Raw genomic sequence first — 18,887 nt, forward strand, 5'->3', positions numbered from 1 at the left:
ACTGAAGACCTAAATACCAGTCCTGAGGCTGTGACACCACAGAGATGAGGGAGAAAGAAAGCAAGAGTGCTCAGAGCCCGTGCTAGTGACCTCGTTCCTCCTTTGCCCTTTCTTGGTTGTCTGTCATGGTCTCTTCCTCACCTCCTGTCTCTGCATAAACAAGTCACAGATGAGATCAAAGCATCTGGGATTCCATGAGGTCGGGACTCCAGCTCTCGTTCCCTGGGGACTTTTCCACTCTCCTCAAGGAGGCCTCTTTCAGAAGGTTTACTTCTTCTTTAGAGGCCTAAGAAGCCAGTGAGCAGACCTCTCGGGGACTGCTTCCAACTTCTGGGCTTTCTGAACAGCTGTAGATGGGGTGAGCCTGGGACCAAGCAGCTCCCTCTGCTCTCAAGGTGCAAACACCCCAACCTGCCGACAGAAGAGGTCTGGTACAACAAGCAGAGTCCGCCAGGCCCTCAGATCTGCCTGCCCTCTCACTCACTGCCCTGGGAACGTACATTTTCTTGGATGAACCTTGAGTTTCTCATCTGATATATGCAATGTCTTAAGGCTCGTTTTTTTAATTTAACTTTGTTTATTATTGGGTAGAGACAGAAAGAAATTGAGAGAAGTGGGGAAGACAGAGAGGGACAGAGACAGAGAGACACCTGCAGTCCCGCTTCAGTGCTCATGAAGCTTTCCCCCCCGCAGATGGGGGCCAGGGGCTCGAACCCAGGTCCTTGCACACTGTAGTGTGTGTGCTTAACTAAGTGCACCACCAGCTGGCCCCCGTTTGAAGGTGTTTTGTTTTGTTTTGTTTTGTACTGGATCCCACACAGCCTTGCCACACCCCAAATAGCACACAAGTGTTTGAGAAAATTCATGCAGTGGCTGGCAAGAATGGTGAAGTGAGAATACACTTCGTGAGCTAACAAAGGATTCTCTGGACTATTTTCTGAAGTTGTGATATAAAAGGAGGGGTTATGTACTGGAGGGCTGTAGGCCACTGCCTCAAAGGGTCTCAGAAGATGAAGACAGAGAGTCTTGGGATCTCTGGAGGGGTGGGAACTGACACCCTGAGAAGGCGCTCTGGGACAGGGTTAAGGGACGACTCCTAGTGTTTAAAGGCTCACCATATGGGGGCCAGGTAGGGTGTACCCGTTTCAGTGCAGTATCACCAAGAGCAAGGACCTGGGTTCAAGCCCCTCCCCCCCACGAGTGGTGAAGCAGGTCTGCAGGTATCTGTCTTTCCTTCTCCCTCTCTATCTCCTCATCCTCTCTCAATCAATTTCTGGCTTATCTAATAAAAATGAGAAAACAGAAAAAGGAAAAATGGCTGCTGACAGATATGGATTTGTAGTGCTGGTACTGAGCCCCCAAAATAACTCTGAAGGTAGAGGAGAAAGAGAGAGAGAGAGAAAGAGAGAGAGAGAGAGAGAGAGAGAAGGCTGCTTCCTGTGGACCTGCCCGTTTCTGTGATTAGAGTCTATCAGCTTCATTTCTTCCCTGGGGCTGTGGAAAATGGGCCTCAGAGGCTCACACAGCCCCTCGCCCCTCAGGTGGGTGGGACGACACGGCCTGCCTTCTCCAGGAACTGGCTGAGCACCCAGCACGGGAGAACCAAGTGTCTTTGCTGACGCAAACTGTGAGGTTTTGAGAAAATGTGGTTTTTTGGGAGAACATGTTTTTCTCAATGCCTATACTTAGATAATGACTAGGGACAAAAAAAATAAAATAAAATAAAAGCCATGTCCCTGGGGCCTGGCTTACCCAGTAGAGCACATGTCACCATGGGTGAGGGCCGGGTTCCAGTCTTCAGCCCCCACCTGCAGAGGGGGGAGCTTCACAAGTTCACAGTGCTGTACATCTCTCTGTCTCTGTTTCTCTCCCTCCCTCTTTCTTTTTCTCTATCTCTGTCTTGCTGTCTCTCACCTTCCATCAAAAGAAAAATATATGATTTCTAGATGCAGTGGAGTTGGGTAGGCACCAAGCCCCACAGATAATCCTGGTGACAGGGCAAGAAAATGTTAACTTCCCTTCTTTTTTTTAAATATTTATTTATTAATTTATTTCCTTTTTGTTCTCCTTCTTGTTTTACAGTTGTAGTTATTGTAGTTATTGATGTCGTTGTTGGATAGGCCAGAGAGAAATGGAGAGAGGAGGGGAAGACAGAGACGGGGAGAGAAAGACAGACACCTGCAGACCTGCTTCACCATCTGTGAAGCGACTCCCCTGCAGGTGGGGAGCTGAGGCTCGAACTGGGATCCTTACGCGGGTCCTTGGGCTTCTAGTCACATGCGCTTAACCCTCTGCTCCACCGCCTCCCGAAAATGTTAACTTCCAAAACAACGGGGAAAATACTCATGCTGTCCTTCCTCATTCCCTAATTTGTCAGGTATCCCACTTCACAAACTCCTTCCCCCTAAAACTGGGAAGTTGGGAAGACCTCTCTCAACCCCCAAAAGGCCTCTGGGAGCAAAGATCTCTTCGGAAGGTGAACAAGAACAGCATGGAGAAAGAAGTCAAAGTCCGATGGGGGCGGGGTAGGGGGGCTGGGTGAGCTGAGCTGCCGGTTCACAAGACCTGCAACTAGCTGGTCCTGACACTGACCACAGGACCCTCACCCCCATCAATTATCCTCCTGCCCATGAAACCGGAAGAGCGCTAGTTATGGGAGTGGCCTTCTTGCTCTTCAGCGGAGGAGTGTATCTGAACTCTGTGACTGTCTATGTCCTTTTCTCAAATGCGTGCCTGAGGTCTCGGAGTCAACCGCTGAGCGTCACAAACAGCTGGAAAGTCTACGTCAATGCAGTAACCCCAGTGCGCCTTAAGCCAGGTCACGTTGTCGTTTTTCACGAGAGCTTAATCTGTTCATTTTGCAGCCACAACCCCAATGCTGTTCTATTGCTTATACACCAACACGGGCAGGAAAAGTCCAATAACTTGCCCCAGTTTACCTAACCTGTGCAGGCACAAGTAGTGTTTGTCTAGTATTTGGGACAGTCTCCTTCCAGAGCCCGCCCTCAGCACCACTGTGGAACTAATGAGAAACCCAGTATCAGGAGTCCAAATGGCGACTCCTGTGACCACACCGCCTCCAACCAGTCTCCTGTCCGTTCCTCAGCCTTAGCTGCTTTCACAGCAAAATGAGGCTCAAGGCTGCAGGGACGGTGCAGTGACCGAAAGCAACGGCAGATCTAAGAGGCCCCGATATGATGTCTGAAACACGCAGCACAGGTTTGTCCTCTCGTGGGGCTTCCTTCTCTCACTGGGAGAGCAGGTTGAAAACCCAAACCAAAGAAAGCTGAAACAGAAAGCGCCTTCTTGGGAGCTGGGCGGTGGTGCGCTCGGTAACGTGCACATAGTACCAAGTGCAAGGAATGGTACAAGGACCCGGATTGGAGCCCCTGCTCCCCACCTGCAGTGAGGACGCTTCATAAGTGGTGAAGCAGGTCTGCAAGTGTCTTAGCTTTCTCTCTTCCTTTCTGTCTCCCTCTCCTCTCTCAGTTTCTCTCTGTCCTATCAAAGGAAAAAAGAAAAAGAAAGTGCCTTCTTATCCCCTTTAGTTGTAAAGCTAAGAAACTCCTTCAATTTTTTGTATTGTGTACATATATATAATATATAGATATATTATATATATATTCCCTTTTGTTGCCCTTGTTGTTTTTCATTGTTGTTGTAGTTATTATTGTTGTTATTATTGTTGTTGATGTCGCCGTTGTTGGACAGGATAGAGAGAAATGGAGAGCAGAAGGGAAGACAGAGAGGGGGAGAGAAAGACAGACACCTGCAGACCTGCTTCACCGCCTGTAAAGCAACTCCCCTGCAGGTGGGGAGCCGGGGGCTTGAACCGGGATCCTTATGCCAGTCCTTGGGCTTTGTGCCATGTGTGCTTAACCCATTGCACTACTGCCCGACTCCCTGTTATTTTTTTTCCTGGCACGGCTAGGACTGACAGGGGCACTCACACCTGTAGAATCCCACTGCTCCTGGTGGACTCCTTCATATACACATATTTAGAGAGAGAGAGAGAGAACCACAGTACCACTCCACCTCTCTTGAAGCCCCCCCATTCTCATGGGGCTCTCACAGAATGACTGGAGACTGGAACCTCAATGACGCCTGGGCTTTAGGTATTTCAAATTCCTAGGGGGGGGCGGAGAGAGGAAGGTCAGGGCCCCAGGACTCTGCCACCAGCAAAGCTCACCCAGCCCCTCACTCAGACACTAAGGGGCGGGCTGCCGCCTGTCCTCAGCTGGGTGCAGAGGAATGGAAACTTTCACCACCAACAGCATTTGCTCGCGACTTCCCTCTCTGTGGTTTCCCTCTGTAGCTCCCTTGATAAAAAGAACGAGAGCTTCACAAACGTTACCAACACTTTACCGACCTCACCTTCACAGAAAACACCCGTCTTTCCAGATACGAGCAGTCTGAAAAGGAGAATGCAGGATGCACTACTCTAAACTAGGTCACTCTCCACCCAGAGGGCTCTGTGCGTGGTTGACGTTCCCTGTGTGTCTCCCGTGCCACAGGCTCTGGCAGACTTGCGCAGCCCGGGGAGAGCCAGAAATGGGCAACAGCATGAGATCCACCCCAGCACCTCCTGAGAGGCCCTTGCCTGCCCCAGCTGGTAAGTCTGACCCCTTGGGTGCAATGCTTAACTGGGTCCCCTGGAAACTCACGGTGACCAGTAAGCCCCAGAGGAATGCTGAGAATCACTGAGACAGGTTAGCAGGGACTTGGGGGTTCCTTAACTTGTCTCTCTTTCTCCCTTTGCCGGCTGTTAATCCTTTCACAACTCAATGTTGAAACAGATTGAGCAATGGAATAGTGGAAGGATGCTGGGGAGAGAGAGGGCTGTATTCAGTGATGGGCCATCGAGAGCAGTTAGTCCAGTTCCTTATTTAATAGACAGGGAAACTCAGGCCCTCGGCGCAAACGGATTGCAATGCATTAGCGATTCATAGAGTCAAATTTCCTCCCAAGCCTAGCCCATCGGATTCTGAGACCTGGGCTCCGCTTACTGCCAGCCAGTCCATCAGCCGATGTTATCATGAAGGTACTTAGCTCTTTGAGGGAGTTGTTGGCATGATTTCGCAAGGCTAGACACTCACTCCGAGACTCTCCTGAAAATAAAGGAACCTTTGTGTCTGTTTGGAAGGCATGAGAGGGACCAGGGTTCTCGCAGAAAGGCACAAGGCCATTGGTCCATCAGTGATGACTCAAGTCGGCTTTGCCCGGAGAGGCTGTGTGAGCTAACCTCCTAACCTCTCCGTTCATCAGAGCACACGGAGAGGGCATCAGCAAGAAAGATGCAACGGCTGAGGGTAAAGCCATCATGCTCTGGACTTGGTGGTGTTATTTGCTTTTCATACCCTGGGCTTTATCTGCCAGTCAGACTGGCAGGAAGGGCACAGTGTGCCTCCTGAGCAGGTGGGAATGGGGTGGCCAGAAGGTCAGGGCCTCCATCAGTGTCCAGAGGTGAGTCCCGGGTGAACCCGGAGCACTGCTGCCTCCTACCTTCCCCCAAAGCCACTGGACCCTGGTCTCCCTCTCCTAACGGGGCAACCAGCCTGGCCGGATTCCTCCCTGCAGGTCTACACAGGGCAAAGTTCACAGGCACGATGGCCACCATCATGTCGGTGGAACTGAACGTTGAGAGGAGAACGGAGCCAGGTCCCTGGCCTGTCCCATTTCAGGCTTCTCTGGCCCCTGCAGAAGGGAGTCTCTGGGATAGAGAGGTTAAGAGATGCGCACCAAGTAGAGGGCACACTTTACTATGTGCAGGGACCTGGGTTCAGCCCCTGGCTCCTCATGGGAGAACCATGAAGGAGAGGGAGCTTTACTAGTAGTGACTCAGTGCTAAAGTGCATCTTTACCTCTCTCTCTCTCTCTCTCCCTCTCTCTCTCTCTCTCTCTGTCTCTCTGTCTCTCTCTCTCTCTGTGTCCTCCTCTCCCTCTTTGACACTGGAAAAGCAAAGCAAGGTTGCCAGGAGCTGTGGAATAGTGTCTGCACGAGTGCACAAGGCTCCTGCGGGGGGCGAGGGATGAATCTCATTTAAAAAAGGAGCTGCCTTCTCTTTTCTTGCCAATGGAGACACACAGGCTTTCTGGCATTTCAAGTGCCCCTTGGTGATTTGCAGAGACCCCCATTCAAGCGTGGTGAGGCATATGTAGTGGTCCCTCTTTTCTTCTTTTTTTAATTAATAATTTAATATTGACTTGTAAAGTTATAAGATAACAGATGAACACTTCTACACCATTCCCTCCACTGGCAGCTAGAGCAGTTCTCCTAAGGTTGCAGATATGGGCTGATTGTTATCTCTACAACTATCTGTCTATGTTTCCGTGTGATTGCCCCACCTCGGGCTTTTTTTTTTTTTTTTTTTTTGTCTCCCAGGTTATCCCTGGGGCTCAGTGCTGGCACTGTTAGTACACTGCTCCTGGTGGCTGTTTTCTTCCTTTTATTAGATAGAACAGAGAAAATGAGAGGAGAGGGAGATAGAGAGGAGGAGAGAAAGAGAGACACCTGCAGACCTGCTTCACCCCTTGTGAAGTGACCCTCCTACAGGTGGGGAGCCTAGGGGGTGGGGAGTCATTTTTTTAAGGTCCTATACTCTTTCTTTCCAGGTCATACCTACACCTATTACTACATCCAGACATCGCCCCCTTTGTCCTCTTTTCTCTCTCTCGTCCTGAAGGAGTTGGAGTTCAGAACCCTCAGGTCATCTTCCTCCTGTAATTTCTCCCCCAGTGGAAATAGGGATCAAACTTCTCTTAGGGGCTGTGGCCCTCTTTCTAGGCCAGCAATCCCCTCCCTCAGGCTAAGGGTATTGTAAAGAATGTTCCTCAGGACACCAGAGATGGAACCACATGGTGGGAGGAGCAGAGTTCAGGTCCTTGGGAAGCTCTGCCTCTCATCTCCTATCCAGAGCTCAGCACCATGGGCAGCTGTTCAAAGCGGCCATACCCACCTCACCAGGAGACTACCTTCACCCCTTCCTCTCTCTTCTCCAAACTGGCTCCAGTCAGAGCCTCCCCCTCTGGTCAGGGTCACTTTCTGAAGAAACTCACACTGTCCAGCGCCAGGCTGACTGAGGCATGACACCCGGGCAGGGGTGTCACCTCACACTCTGAGGCATGGGGCACGCTTCAGCAAACTCCATGAAAACACGGCCCTCCAAGGACTTGCTCATTTGCTTTTATTTTTTTTAATGCAAATCATCGAGAAAGAAATTTCTCCTTTTCCAATTGTGTGGGTGGGAGGTCACCTCAAAAAAAAGAGGTCGAGGGGTTCTCCCCACTCCTCCAGCTCCGGGCTAAGAGAATTTCCCCAGGTTGTCCCCAGTCTGTGATCCCGGCGACCACATCAAGGGTGGGCGGCTGGCTTTTCCACCCGCCGCCCTTGCAAAGCGTTCCCTGCCATCCGTCCTCCCTGGGTCTACCCTTCCCTCTGACACCTACCTCAACAAGGGAGACAGCAGGGGCACAGTGACTGCTATCTCTGCTAGTCTCTACCCAAATGAGGCCCAGGGCTTGGGCTTTCCTGGGACACTCCACTTAACCCTTCCTGCTTTCTTTGGCTAGGCTCAAACGGTAAGGGCTAGTCCGGCCTGTGATCAGACATCTCCTGTTAGCCTGAGCAATGGAAACTATAAAACATCAAAAGATCCTGGTTCTCCATGGGGCCCAGGAGAAAGGAAGCAAACCTGTGAATGTTCCAGTATGTTTTCTAAGCTTCTGGGAGGCACCCCCCCCCTACCCCCCCCCATGTGACTTTGCTCCTCTGCTCCTAAATCAAGCTTTCTAGAGCTTTCTTGATATGTCTGCTTCTTAGAACCAGGACGACAGAAGCCACCGAGGCAGCAGCAGCTCTTGATTTAAAAAAAAAAAAAAAAAAAATCAGGCAGGTTACAAAGGCTGAGGATGCTAAGCTTCTGCTATGGCCACCTTGGAAAGCCTATGAGCCTCACACAAGGAGCCTGTTCATTCTCATGGAGGTCAGAATAGCCCACCTCCTCACAGAGCAGTGACACAGCACTGGGAGCTGCCCGACAAATGTGGATGTCATTCTACTGTTCGTGAACTCCATTTGGGGTTAACTGAAAGCACTGTGTGTATATAAACGGTTAATTCTCCCACAAAAAAATTTTTTATACACTAGTACAATTGGCAGTTGCATGAGATGCATCCAAATCATCTCCAGTAGCTCTTTTTTTTTTTTTTTTTTTTTTTTTTTAGCTCTAATTCTGCAGATTTCAGATTCCTGCCCCAGGCCAGACCCAGGTGGCATAAAATGAAAGGAGACCCAGGGAAATTCTATGTAGTGTGGGAAATCACATTGTTCCATTTTAACAAGAGTCTTTAGTCACTTTGCTGTGAACTAAAGACTCCCCCCCAAACCCCTTCCTGGGTTCTTATCTTCTTATCAAGCAGAACCAAAGGGAAAGCTCACTGACAAAGGTGGTACCCCAAACTCCAAGCTGCTCTGACCCCTCTCTGTGCAGGGTGGAAAAATGCTAAACAGTGTATTTACATAGAACCCAAGGTGCTGCCCCTGTGGAAGGAGTGGGGGCAAGGCTGTAGAAAGGCAGGAAGCCTCCCCCCCAGACCCCTGTGGCACTTCTCAGTGAGTGGCCCAAGTCAGGACACCCTGGGAAGTCACAAATATTCAGAGTCCTGGGCTGGATCCCAGACCTGTTTGTCAGAATCTGGTGAGGTGGGTGGGATTCGCTCAGTTAATTTACCAGCCCCCTAGTGAGCATGCAGGCCACAGACTGAACCTTCTGTTCTTTCCCTTTCCTTTTATCCTTCCTTCCTTCCTTCCTTCCTTCCTTCCTTCCTTCCTTCCTTCCTTCCTTCCTTTTATCCTTCCTTCCTTTTATCCTTCCTTCTTTCCTTCCTTCCTTCCTTTTTTCCTTCCTTCCTTCCTTCCTTCCTTCCTTCCTTCCTTTTTCCCTTCCTCTCTTTCTCTCTTTACTGGATAGGAACAGAAAAATATCAGCAGTGAAGGGGGAGATAGAAAGGGAGAGGGAGAAAAAGAGACATCTTGAACATTTGCTTCACCAAGAGAAGTCCCCCACCCCTCCTACACATACACATGCACACACAGTGCCCTTGCAGATGGGGAGCAGGGACTTGAACCTGGATCCTTGCTCACTGTAGCATGTGTACCCCACTGGGTGAACCACTGCTCAATCCCCATACTTAGCTTCTCATCCTGCCCCTACTATAAGCCCCCCAAACAGAGATAAGAGAATTTAGTGTTTCTCCATTGTTTTTCTCGGTACTTACTTGGAAAACTGGGACACGCAAAATAACTCACTCGATGTTAACATACGTCTGGTGTTTTACACTTAAGAACTCGTTAACTCATGAGTAACAAGTAACGGAGGTGGTTTCTGTTATCACTGTCACTCTGCACCTGGGGAGACCCAAGCCCACACTGTCTGGAAAGGGCGGCCAGAATCTGAAGTCAGGTGGCCTGACTCTGGGGCCCTTCTCTCTCCCCTCACATGACAAGCCTGGAGAGGACTTCCAAGAAACGTGTGCATTTTGAGAGGTGACCAGTACTCTCTCAAGGGAGGAGGGCTGAGGCCGCCTGGTTTAATGACACAGACACACAAATAAAACCAACAGAAGAGGATTGGTTAGGATCTCGGTTCGAGCCCCCGGCTCCCCACCTGCAGGGGAGTCACTTCACAGGTGATGAAGCAGGTCTGCAGGCTCTGTCTCCCTTCCTCTCTGTCTCCCCTTTCTCTCTCAATTTCTGACTCTATCTGTCACTTCACAGGTGGTGAAGCAGGTCTGCAGGTCTCTGTCTCCCTTCCTCTCTATCTCCCCTTTCTCTCTCAATTTCTATCTCTATCCAATAACAAATGAAAAAAAAAAAAAAGCAGAAGAACCTACGTCAGATCTTTGACTCCATGAAAGTTTCTCATTTGGTTCTCACTCACCCACTCCTCACTGCTGTTCCATGAGATTGGTTTCAGTGGAACAGGATCTTTGAACTTTTGTGATTTCTGCTGAAAGACTATATATAGCTAACCCACCAAACCCACACCTTCACCTAGCTTATAAGGTGCTTATTATTATGATGACTAAAGAGAATATTATAAATTCTATAAAAATTATTCAAGGTAATTATTATTATTGTGACTAGTACTATTACTACTGAAAGAGATTAAGACTAGGGTAATTAGGTGGCAAGGAAAACTCTGTTGATTATGGCTGTGGCCATGAGCTTGGAAATCCTCCGTCCCCTCCCTGTACATGAGATCAGACTCCTCAGCCTTCCTTCCTTTGCCCACTAGGTGATAAGAAGATACATTCCAGGGCCAGCAATATAGCTCACCTGGATAGTGCCCAGCTTCACCATGTGCACAAGGAAAGTCTAAGTCCAGGCCGTACTGGAATGAAGGAAGCCTCAGTATTTCTCCCCCTGGCTCAATCTTTTCATCTTAAAAAAAAAAGAAGAATATACAGTCTATAGGATTGGATGGGACAATAGAATCCATGAATGACTGGTTTTGCTAGATGAGTATAAATTAGTTCTATTGAAAGGTTTTCAGCATTTAAAAAAATGGCAAGAAGAGTAAAGAATTACAGTGTAGAAAATAACCTTGTCCTCCTGACCACGTTGTGTGTCTGCTAGCAAATTCTGCCTGGGTGTCCTTCCCTTTTTGGGCTCATTTCCTGTTTGAAAGGACTCTGGATTTGTTCAGTCTGACCCATTGTTGAGTGTGTTCATTCTCATTCATATTTGAAGTCCGATCAGCAAATATTTGGTCTTCTGTATGTCATCTTCTGTTCTCACCAGATGGAGTTTGTTTTTAGATGATAAGCCTATCTTCAAATTTACAGTGGTAAAGACCTTTGAAAGTTTAGGGAGCTATGTGCTGAAGCTGGTTTTAGACTATGACATGATAATGCTGTCCCATTCCATCAAAATTATACTAGCTGTCACTTCACCATGGCAGACTGCATGCACATGCTGCCCTGTCACTCCTCACCAATGACAGTAGGCGGGCTTATGCTAGTCCTCACTTCCTCACACAAAGAAATCAAGCCAGGGAGACAGTTCATGTGATTCTGAGACCTCAATCTCTACCCTCCTCGTCACACATGCAAAAAGCAGAGACGTGCTCTGCTCTGCTCTCTCCCTCATGATATAAATATATTTATCTTACAAAAAAACAAGTTCAGGTTAGGTATAAAATAAACCCCTTCCCAAATCACAGAGCTATTTAACTGATTTTTTAACTTTTTTATTATATTTATTTATTTTCCCTTTGTTGCCCTTGTTTTTTTTATTGTTGTTATAGTTATTATTGTTATTGATGTCGTCGTCGTTAGGACAGAGAGAAATGGAGAGAGGAGGGGAAGACAGAGGGGGGAGAGAAAGACAGACACCTGCAGACCTGCTTCACCGCCTGTGAAGCGACTCCCCTGCAGGTGGGGAGCCAGGGGGCTCATTCCAGGATCCTTAAGCCGGACCTTGCGCTTCGCGCCACATGAGCTTAACCCGCTGCGCTACCGCCCGACTCCCTTATTTGACTAATTTTTAAAGCTCCTTCTCTCCTGAAAACGCTCTGTGGATTTTGCCTTTCACGCCCAGCACAGACTTCATTTCATTTGTTTCCTTAGCTCATGTCTGTAAGAATGTCATCTGCTTCCTCTGCAGTGCTGTCCCTGTGTCATTCAGCTACCTGACGGAATCCACGTGGGCCATCCTCTAAAGAGCCAGGCCGTTCCAGGACATGATAATATGTTTCAGCCTGCTGAGCAAATGCTCTTCCTGCTTGGCACTGATCACACTGTAGGGCCAAAGCAGAGGGAGGTTTACATGAGCTCCTGGTCCCTGACCTTTTCCATGTCTGCCCTTCCCACAGAAGTACAGACAGAACTTCAGTGCCTTTCACTAACTTCATCTTCAATTATTAAAACAGATTTTATTATCTTTATTTATTTATTGGATAGAGACAGCCAGAAATCAAGAGGGAAAGGAGATGATAGCAAGAGATAGAGACAGAGAGATGCCTGCAGTTCCGCTTCACCACTTGCAAAACTTTCCCCCTGCAGGTGGGAACCGGGGGCTTGAACCTGGGTCCTTGTGCACTGTAACATGCGTGTTCAACCAGGTGCGCCACCACTCGGCCTCTTCATCTTCAATTTTTCTACCTCTGGTGGTAAAGGTCATAAAGACAAGACTGAAATCCCTTGTACAGGATCCCACAGAGATGAAAGACCAAAACCCCAATGTAATATTTTCATAGTGCTAGTTTGTTATTAAATCTATTAGAGATGACACTATAAAAATTCCACAGGAAATACAAATGTGTTATTGTGAAACTGAAACTCTCCACCACCACCTTTCTCTGTAGAAATAGTCGCTTTTCTGATGGGATATTATTTCCATCTTTGTTCCTGCTGGCTGTTGTTCTCAAAGGTGAAGGTAGTTGCCTGGCTTCACAGTCTTGATTTTGAATTGGGAGATTAAAGCCCAAATCCTTCCGCACAGACAGACACACAACCTATTGCAAGGTGTTGTTATTGTCAAGGATAACGAAGTCTGTCTGTGGCTCTCATTTCAGCACTTGTTTTGTACAACAGACCTGGCTCTGTGATGTCCGCCCACTCACCGTGCTCCTGCCACAAATCAGACCACTTTCTCTTGGGCTGCTTTAAAAATCCAACCACGTAGCTTGAGAGGTGGCCTAGTGGGTAGACCTCACATTGGGAGTACTTGATATGCCATGTTTTATCTCTTTCCCTGCATACAACAGAGTGGTTCCTCTCCCTCTCCCTCTCCCTCTCCCTCTCCCTCTCCCTCTCTCTCTCCCTCTCTCTCTCCCTATCCCTCTCCCTCTCCCTCTCCCTCTCCCTCTCCCTCTCCCTCTCCCTCTCCCTCTCTCTCTCCCTATCCCTCTCCACCACCCTTCTCCCCCTCCCCCCTCTCCCCCCCCAATATATAAAATTTCAAAAGCAACAATAACAAATGACACCTTGGTGGGGGCACGCAGTGACACAGCTGGTTGAGCACACATGTTACAATGCTCAAGTGCGCTCAACCGGGTACGCCACGACTCAGCCTCAATAGTTTGTGTACCCTTCAGAGTGGGAATCCGTCAGAGCAGGGGATCTTGACTTAGCTTATTCTCTGCTTGGCCCATGGTGGGGGGCTCAGTAGAGAATGATCAAGTGAGTGAATGAATGACATGTGACCCAGACTTTTTTTTTTGCACTCAGAAGCACAGCAGCAGGTGGGATGATAAACATCCCAACAACAGCCACTGTATTTGCTGACTTATAAAGCATCTCACCCCCTCCCCAAGGGGACCCTGATCCTAGCCAGCCTGCATCTAGAGAGCTGGGCGCACGGAAAATCACTAAGGCTGTGAAACAGGATGTTGCTTAGCGACAAAACACAGATTCACATGTTATCGCTGTTATCTGCCTATCGTGAGCTTGTGCTCACACGAAGCAGAAAGCGTGCTTCCTGTTCAAAATTTCAGAATCACTTTCAAAATACATAGGATGAAAAGTACTTATTTCCCCCCACACACACACACACACCCTGCCCGCCCACCTAAATAAAGTCTGTGCTAAATAGATCCCCAAGGTGATCTTCCTTTGAGGAAGAGACATTTTGTTGATCTTCAGAGTTTCTGTGTCTGGGCCCTGGAGGGTCCTCAGGACCCGTGGTACCCCTTCACCATGCATGGGGCACCTTAGATAATGCAACAAAAGGATGTCAGTTGTCCTTGGTTATTTTCCAAGGGGTGCCAGCTCCTGCCATCTCATCTCATATCATAAGAACCTTGGAATAAGGTTCAGGATCCTCTTTTTTTTTTATGCCTCCAGGGTTACCACTGGAGCTCGGTGCGCCTGCACTATGAATCCACTGCTCCTGGCAGCCACCTTTATTGCATTTTTGTTGTTACTGTTGTTTCAGTTGCTGCTGTCCTTGTTGGATAGGACAGAGAGAAATCGAGACAGGAGGAGAAGACAGAGAGGGGGAGAGAAAGACAGACACCTGCAGACCTGCTTCACCACTTGCAAAGTGATCCCCCCCCCCCCACAGGTGGGAAGACGGGGGCTCCAACCAGGATTCTTGAGCTGGTCCTTGTGCTTCACACTATGTGCGATAAATCCAGTGCCCCCCGCCAGGGATCTTCATTTTTAAAAACAAGGATGACACCCTTCTAGGTGTTTGGGACCTGCCCGAGATGACATGAATCAGTAAATAAAGGGCGACACCCGAAGACGCCATGAGTCTCTGGATCTCCATTTTCCTGATGAGAATGCCAGGAGCAAGGCCCCCTTGCAAGGGTCTAGGACTAGCTCACCTGATCCTCAGGGCTCCTTCATGCGCTGCCACTGACGTTTCTGTTCCAGTGGGATGTTACCAGCTGCAAGTCCTCAGGCAGGGCTCCTCTCTGCCCCTTCTCCTCCAAAGCCACATCTGTCTCCTCGTGACTAAGAACACCCGCCTGTCTTTCTTTCCCCAGGACTGGACAGTGACTTCCTTGCTGTGCTGTGTGACTACCCCTCCCCTGACATCAGCCCCCCAATATTCCGCCGAGGAGAGAAACTACGCGTGATTTCTGAGTGAGTCCTAATGTTCTAAAACTTTCTGACCACCTCTTTCCTGGCAACCCCCGTGCCAAAAAAGGCTACAAACTTCATTTAGGCGGGAATTGGTAGATCCTAGGCGTCTCTCTCCAATTCTACAAGGTCCTGTGATGATGAGGTGTGGCATTTGGTCCATGTACACCTAAGGCCTTAATGTCTAACCTTTCTTAATACCACCGAGGCAACAATGCCTTTAGTGATACTTTACTCTCTGAGGGATAAAACTGAAATTTCCGTGACATGGTTTTTGAGACCTGTTCTATTCCAACTTCTGCTTCTTGTGTTGCCCTCAGCACCCTCATTTACTCAATGTTGATATACCTATCAACACAATCTTGGGAAGAAAGACCGGGTATCTAATAAGGGAAATTACTGTTTTCCTTTTTTTTTGGGGGGGGGGGGAGGGTTCTCCATCATTCAAAATAGTACAGGACAAAAATGGCATCTAAGCCAACTTACTTAGGTCCTCTTCAATGTAGACACTTGAAACTATCTTGATTACATTCAAGGTGGAAATTGGTAGCCATTCATTCATTCATTTTTTTTTTTAACCTTCCAGTAATGGGATATCAGCTGGAAAAATCAGTTGCTGATTCCTAAAAGATGGCTATTGCCATCCTGTGTGTGTGTGTGATGAGTGTGTGTGTGTGTGTGTGTGTGTGTGTGTGTGTGTGTGTGTGTGTGTAATTCTTAGTTATGCTGGAGTAAGGGGATAGATGTAAAAACTAAACCTGCCCGTGGAAAATTCAGGATATTGTAGTCCATGATCGATTTTGTTCAATGTACCCTTGATTAAATCTGATTGCTGCACTCATTTATTCTTCTGCTTGGCCTTTCACTTATCCTCCCCTTTCTACACCTTCTCCTTGATGCAGTGAAGGGGGCTGGTGGAAGGCCATTTCTCTCAGCACTGGACGAGAGAGTTATATCCCAGGAATATGCGTGGCCAGAGTTTACCATGGGTGAGTGTGTTTCTCTTTTTTTACCTTTTGCTTGTTCTTTTCTTTATATATTTCTTAAATTTGATCATGGACTTTAAAAATATATATATTAATATTTATTTATTTATTTTGTTGCCCTTGTTGTTTTCGATTGTTGTAGTTAATGTTGTTGTTATTGATGCCATCATTGTTGGATAGGACAGAGAGAAATGGAGAGAGGAGGGGAAAACAAAGAGGGAGAGAGAAAGACAGACACCTGCAGACCTGCTTCAACACCTGTGAAGCGACTCCCCTGCAGGTGGAGAGCCGGGGGCTCAAACTGGGATCCTTATGCTGGTCCTTGTGCTTTGCGCCACGTGCACTTAACCCGCTGTGCCACCACCCGACTCCCCCATCTGCTTGTTCTAATCATTTGCTTGGGGGAGGGATAGAATAGGTTACAGTGGGGACAGTTTCTCATCTCCTCAGCACAGATGTCTGCTATCTTGAGTAGCACCCATGAAGCACGTGCCCCGTGCTAGTCAAGCATGAGCTTACTGACACAGCTCCCACATGGCACACTGGAGGGTCACGTCTACCCTCAGAGTAGTCTATAAGGAAGAGTCGAGGGGACCGGGTGGTGATGCACCTGGTTAGGCACACAGCACTCTGTGCAAGGACCTGCTGAAGGATCAGGGTTCGAGGCCCCAGCTCCCCACCTGCAGGGGGGATGCTTCACAGCTGGTGAAACAGGTCTGCAGGTGTGTATCTTTCTCTCTCCCTCTCTGTCTCCCCCACACACCAGTCTCTCAATTTCTCTCTGTCCTAATAAAATGGAAAAAATGGCCACCAGGAGCAGTGGATTCCTAGTGCTGGCACCAAGCCTGAGAGATAACCCTGGGGGCAATTCAAAAAGTAAAAGAGTCCAACCCTACCTGGAAGTTGGCTTTCCCCACCAGTGAAATGAAGGGAGTCTCACCTTCCAGCAGTAACTGGTATCCTTGGCACATAGAAAGAAATACTCAGATCCCCTGTGATGGGGCACACAGACATCTGAGGAAGGAGAGATGTACTGATACCTATCTTGGGGAAATACGGAAATGTACCCTTGTGGCAATGCTATCCTGCAAAGAATCATCCTTTCAATAAAGCCATACTGTAGTTGCTGAAAAGGAAATTGTCATCAGCTGTCACAGGATTCTGTACAACGCAGTGAGGAAATCTGGGCTTAAATGCGGCCTTAGCAACTTCCTGGCTGTATGGTAGGCAAGCTGCTCACACTCTACTCTGCCTCACCTGCCGGCTAGAGACCTTGCTACACGATAGCGTGGACCAAGAAGACGTGAGATGAAGCCCAAAGGATAGGAGTGTTATTGTCTTCATCACTAAGTGGGAGTCCAAGTAAAGGCTTAGAAGAAGGAATGTTTGTGACATCCGCTAAAACGATGGATACGCCATACTTTGTGCAGAACTAAGGCAATGTCAAAACACTTGTCCAAAGACTGGCATCATCAAGATCTTAACAAGAGAAACACCTCAGATTACTAACTGTAAACTCTCCCCCCTCCCACCTCTGATGTTATGTCTTTGTGATTTCTTACACATGGCACTTCGGCTTTTATTTAGGTGGTCAAATTATTCACTGGAGACCGTACTAATTCTCAGTCTCTTTGAGCTAAGGACTGTTGTCTTCTTCTGTTACAGCAAATGTAAAAGGGTGTGAGATAGTGCTCAAGTCACCAGGGCACATACTAATTCAGACCTAGGGGTGCAGTGCCAGGGCTCATTCACTGAAATGCAGAGGCTGTTAGGAAGGGGGAAGTGGCTGCTTCCCAGCACACCTGTGAACCACAGAGCGGCATGTCCTCCCCATGAAACCAGGGCCAGTGTGCTCTGACCAACCCACACGGGCCCCTTCCCGGAACACATGAATCCTGTGCATGTGAAGACAGTTGCCGAAAGATATTCAAGTGTTGACTCTCCCTTGCAATATGAATGCTCCACTAGAAAGCCAGGAAGTGACACTACCATTACTTTTCACTCACGTTTCTTTACTGTCAGGATGAGATTAAAAAAAAAAAAAAAACTCAAAGGCAGATATGTGCTCCAAATACACTGGGAAAGAGAAGACAAGAAAGATAAAAAGAAGCAGTGTGACTTATTCAGTTGGTGGAATGACAGACCTCCATTTCTTGATTTCCAGTATTCATTCATTCATTCACTCACAAGTCTAAACCTGGCATATATATATATATATATATATATATATATATATATATATATAGAGAGAGAGAGAGAGAGAGAGAGAGAGAGAGAGAGAGAGAGAGGGAGAGGGAGAGGGAGAGGGAGAGAGAGAGAGGTCCTGTGCTCACGAAGTGCTGGGCAGCGGTGGGTTAACTAGAGAAAAGAGAAGACAAACACAAAAGTAAACTATCAGATAGGAACCCTGGCACATTTAGAGCGCATGTGCATTGTAAAATACTGAATGGAAATATCCACCCACGGGACTGGAGAGGTGGGGCAGGAAAGATGCCCTGTGCATACTGTGTCTTCATCAGCGAGTGGAGTAACAGGTAAATAGAGATGGGAAGTCAAGAGTTTCATTTGAAATCTGTAAGAATGAAGGAAGGAACGGTTTAGTATCCCTTCTTTATTATTGCTTATTCACTGACTGATTTGCCTCCAGGGTTATCGTCGGAGCTGAGTGCGGCTCTACAGATCCACGGCTCTTGACGGCCATTTTTTCTGTTTGATTGGACAGGACAGAGAGAAATTGAGAGGGGAAGGGAGACAGAGAGAGAGAAAGAGAGACACCTGCAGACCTGCTTCACCGCTTGTGAAGCGACCCCCCTACAGGTGGGGAGCTGGGGGCTCGAACTCGGATCCTTGCATGTTGTACTATGTGCGCTTAACGCTTAACCCAGTGTACCACCGCCAGACCCCTTTGTCCTCTTCTTTACAATTATTTTTCAAAGATTTATTTTACTCACCACATATGAGAGAAAGGGAGTTTCATATGAGAGAGAGAGAGAGAGAGAGAGAGAGAGAGAGAGAGAGAACTCGAGCACCCCTCCAGCAATGCAGTGCCTGGGACTGAGCCAAGAACCTCAGGCATACAAACCCAGTGCTCTGCAGGCTGGGGGTCTCTCCTAGACACTGCCCTTCTCTCCTCCTCCGCTTCCTCCTCTTCCTCCTACACCCCTTCCTCTTCTTGCTCCCTCCTCCTCCTCCCCTTCCTCCTTTTACTCCTCCTCCTTCTCCTCCGCTTCCTCCTCTTCCTCCTCCTCCTCCTCCCCTTTTTCTCCCCTTCCTCCTCCTCCTCCCCTTCCTTCTCCCCTTCCTTCTCCCCTT

The 18,887-nt window shown here is 48.2% G+C and overlaps 2 protein-coding genes across 3 annotated transcripts in view; one reads left to right on the plus strand and one right to left on the minus strand.

Moving 5' to 3' along the window:
- TG (thyroglobulin) overlaps window positions 1-18,887 on the minus strand; it is a 302,611-nt gene that overhangs the window by 91,552 nt on the left and 192,172 nt on the right. The gene's annotated exons all lie outside the window — the stretch shown is intronic.
- SLA (Src like adaptor) overlaps window positions 1-18,887 on the plus strand; it is an 80,893-nt gene that overhangs the window by 48,709 nt on the left and 13,297 nt on the right. For both annotated transcript variants that reach the window (XM_016187589.2, XM_060201305.1), the window contains 3 exons: window positions 4,515-4,612; window positions 14,493-14,592; window positions 15,492-15,578. In XM_016187589.2, the coding sequence (XP_016043075.1) occupies window positions 4,552-4,612; window positions 14,493-14,592; window positions 15,492-15,578 (248 nt within the window). In that variant the 5' untranslated portion in view covers window positions 4,515-4,551. The remainder of the gene's footprint in view (window positions 1-4,514; window positions 4,613-14,492; window positions 14,593-15,491; window positions 15,579-18,887) is intronic.

The sequence above is a fragment of the Erinaceus europaeus genome, chromosome 1, assembly GCF_950295315.1.
Source record: "Erinaceus europaeus chromosome 1, mEriEur2.1, whole genome shotgun sequence".
Lineage (NCBI taxonomy): Eukaryota > Metazoa > Chordata > Mammalia > Eulipotyphla > Erinaceidae > Erinaceus > Erinaceus europaeus.